Below are 2,962 nucleotides of genomic sequence, written 5' to 3'. Positions count from 1 at the left end.
TTTTTTCCCTAACGCCGCCTCCCAAACCTATTTAATGTCAAAACACATGGCATAGAAAAATCAAAATAGGTTTGAACACCATTTAGTAGTATTCACCCCCCCCCCCCCCCCCCCCCCCCCCCCCCCACACACACACACACACACAGAGCTGTGTCAATGATGTGTCCGTGTGAAGAAGCCTTTGCGTTGGCAAGCGCTCCTTGGTCAACAAGCAAAAGAAAACTGTTTGCAGCACGTCTGGGACATTAGGCCAATCACCCGATCCACTATTTTGCGGTGACATTGAGAGGAAAGCCGTGGGCATGCAGTGCGAGAAGAAGTCGAGAACAGAGCATGTACTCCCTGGATCATGGCTTTAACCAGACAGGAAGGGTTGATCGATTGAGGGACTGTCAACAAATGGTCTACTCATACCCATGTTTATCCTGGATCATGCCATTATGCCACAAGGAACTGAAATTGAAAAGCTGCATCCGCCTATGCGATGTATTTGGTTGTAAAATGAACATAACGGTACAAGATTAAACATCTCGGTCAGGTACTTTAGCAGTGGCCAGATCTCTGTGCGCTCAAACTCCAGCAGTGTCATCGCTAAGGTGGCCACACGGTAGGCCTGAATTGCATTTGCATCTGGTGGCTGGCTGTCTGTCACGATGGACCTATTCCGCGGCAACATTTGGTGTGCCTTTGAGCTCGGTGGAACACAACATTAGTGCCACCAAATGGTAATTGACACCTCCGCCTCATACTGGCTCTGCTAACCTACCCGTTATCCCTGCGACATACTTTCCTAAATCCTCCCAAACCTACATATACTACTATACAATGCAGCACAGCATAGAAAATAATTTTGTCTCGCTCCCTGAAAGCATAAGAGCTGTATGTAGGGATGCAAGCGGGGCGGGTTTTGTCGCAAGCCCGCTGGGCAAACCCGCGGCGCAAGCCCGTTAAGCGCCGCAGTTCAGCCCGCATAGCTGAAGCGGCTCTTTGCGGCGTGCCCGCAAGGCCCAGCGGCGCCGTGAGCCCGCAAAAAGAAAGGACATCACGGGACAGGGAGGCGAAGGGGAGAGAGGGCGTCGACCTGAGATCCAGAAGCGAGGGCGCCGGTGCGCCGCCCCCCGCCGGCCTCACGTGCGTGCGTCCATGGCGTCGTCGTCTTGCGCGCCGCCGCCCGCTTGCGTGCTGCTGCCACCAACTGCCGATGGATCCACAGCTACCCGCGATCCGTTCTCGCCTCTTCTCCCCTCTCCACGAGAACAATGAGAAATCAGTGCAAGTGTCTGCGGCGATGGTGTGCCCCAAGTGTAAGATCTCGCTTCCTCCTCCCTATCTAGATGATTCTCCTGCTGAATTTTCAATTCCTCTTATTTCTCTCTGTTGTTCCCTAAGAGGAGTTTATTGGATTTTGGATGCACGTTGGGAAAAGCTAGGGAAGGAAGGCTGGAACAAGGGCGCCAGCTGCATAAGCGAAAGCAGCGGCGGCAAGAACAACAAGATCGGACTCCTCCCCAAGAAACCAGGTCAATGGTTAGCCTACCTTCAATTAGCCATGATAGTATTAGCCTGCACTGGATACTGGATGCTTGGCAATTCTCTGTTTTCAGATAGCTCTTGCAAATAACAGGTTGGTTGCCTGCTGTGTAATTTGCTTATTAATGTATATGTGTCAAATTAGAGGCTATCTGTTTGTTGATTGCTGCATTCGACCACTTGTTCAATGGTTATCACATTGTTCATTTGTTTCCTGTGAGGTGAAGGTAATATGCAATATGAATCTGAATTTAGAAGTTCATGTTTTATGATATCTCTATCAACATTCAGTCTATATATCCAGTTTCAATACTACAATCAGCAGATTCTTGTGACTAGTTGGACAACTCATGCAGTTTCTGTAAGAGCTTAATGAATTCTACATGTGAGATGAACACCAGTTTGCAATAACTGAAATTTCAAAAAGAAAAAATTGTGGCTCTGACTTCACATCCATTGATGCTCCAATTGATTTGGTTATATGTGCACACAGGAGAAGATGCCAAGCTCAACGCGATTAGTGTCAGTGCTTACTATTGTAGTAAAAAAGTTAATGTCCATAAGTTATGTTAGCATTTCCTTCCATATTATTTTTTCGAAGAATCGTTTCCTCCCATATTCTAAAGTTAACTTTACTGCACTTTAGTCATTGAGCCATTTGCTAATTCCTTGGATTATAGTTGCAATATATCTGAATGACTTTTTCATTTTGGGATTGCAGCAAGGCGATCGTTGTCACAGTTCAAGAACCTTATCATCTCTTTATTGGGGCATGTTTTATTTGGGGGCACATTAGTATTTGCTTTGTCAGGAAAAAAGATATGACTGCGCAATGGTGTTTCAGATTGTTGAAGCCTGAACTTTTGACTGCGCAATAGTGATTTCTGCTCTTTTGTACTAGTTCACTAAATTATAGATGGGTGACATTTTGCTGGTTGTTCTGCAGACGGATAGGAAAATGAAGCATGAGAACTACTTTCCCATTAGCATTGCTGAGTGTTGTCGATTTAGCCATATTTCAGAAACAGTTGTGTTTCATTTATCCATTGATATGTAATAAGGATAAAGTTGTTTTTAAACAAAAAAGTATGCTTTTATTCTTTGTCTTTGATTCCATAGATATTTCATTTAACTTGTTCATTATCGGTACTGAATACTGAGACAAGCTCAAAAGTCATGCAAAAGCTTACAGCCTGCATGTGTAATACACTAGTACAATTATCCCGCATGTCTCTTCAGCTACATGCGGCACCATGCGGGCTGCCGCAAAGTCCCACCTAAATAATGCGGCGACATGCGGGCTGCCGCATCGGCCCGCAAAACAGATTGCGGCGTGTGCGGACGCGGGGCGGCCATCCGCATCCCGCCCCGCTTGCATCCCTAGCTGTATGAAAGAAAAGATGCATACCATCAGTTCTCTTCTAGCTCCTCG

General features: G+C 46.3%; 1 protein-coding gene across 8 annotated transcripts; it reads left to right on the top strand.

Annotated features, from left to right (window-relative positions):
- Positions 1-897: 897 nt before the first annotated feature.
- On the top strand, positions 898-2,632 carry LOC120663797. Of its 8 annotated transcripts, none has more exons than XR_005670633.1 (3): positions 905-1,304; positions 1,390-1,624; positions 2,252-2,632. XR_005670633.1 is itself a non-coding variant. In XM_039942708.1 (3 exons), the coding sequence occupies exons 1-3, from the start codon at positions 1,202-1,204 to the stop codon at positions 2,406-2,408; spliced, it is 393 nt and encodes a 130-aa protein (XP_039798642.1). In that variant the 5' UTR covers positions 913-1,201; the 3' UTR covers positions 2,409-2,632. The 8 variants fall into 8 exon arrangements, 4 of the variants coding, with proteins under 4 accessions (XP_039798642.1, XP_039798651.1, XP_039798659.1 ...); XM_039942708.1 differs by having other exon boundaries at positions 913-1,304; positions 1,395-1,527; XR_005670631.1 differs by having other exon boundaries at positions 924-1,304; positions 1,390-1,520.
- Positions 2,633-2,962: the final 330 nt, after the last annotated feature.

The sequence above is a fragment of the Panicum virgatum genome, chromosome 2K (assembly GCF_016808335.1).
Source record: "Panicum virgatum strain AP13 chromosome 2K, P.virgatum_v5, whole genome shotgun sequence".
In the NCBI taxonomy this organism is placed as follows: domain Eukaryota; kingdom Viridiplantae; phylum Streptophyta; class Magnoliopsida; order Poales; family Poaceae; genus Panicum; species Panicum virgatum.
Note: the sequence above shows the minus strand (reverse complement) of the source record. Positions and strands in the feature narration are given on the sequence as shown.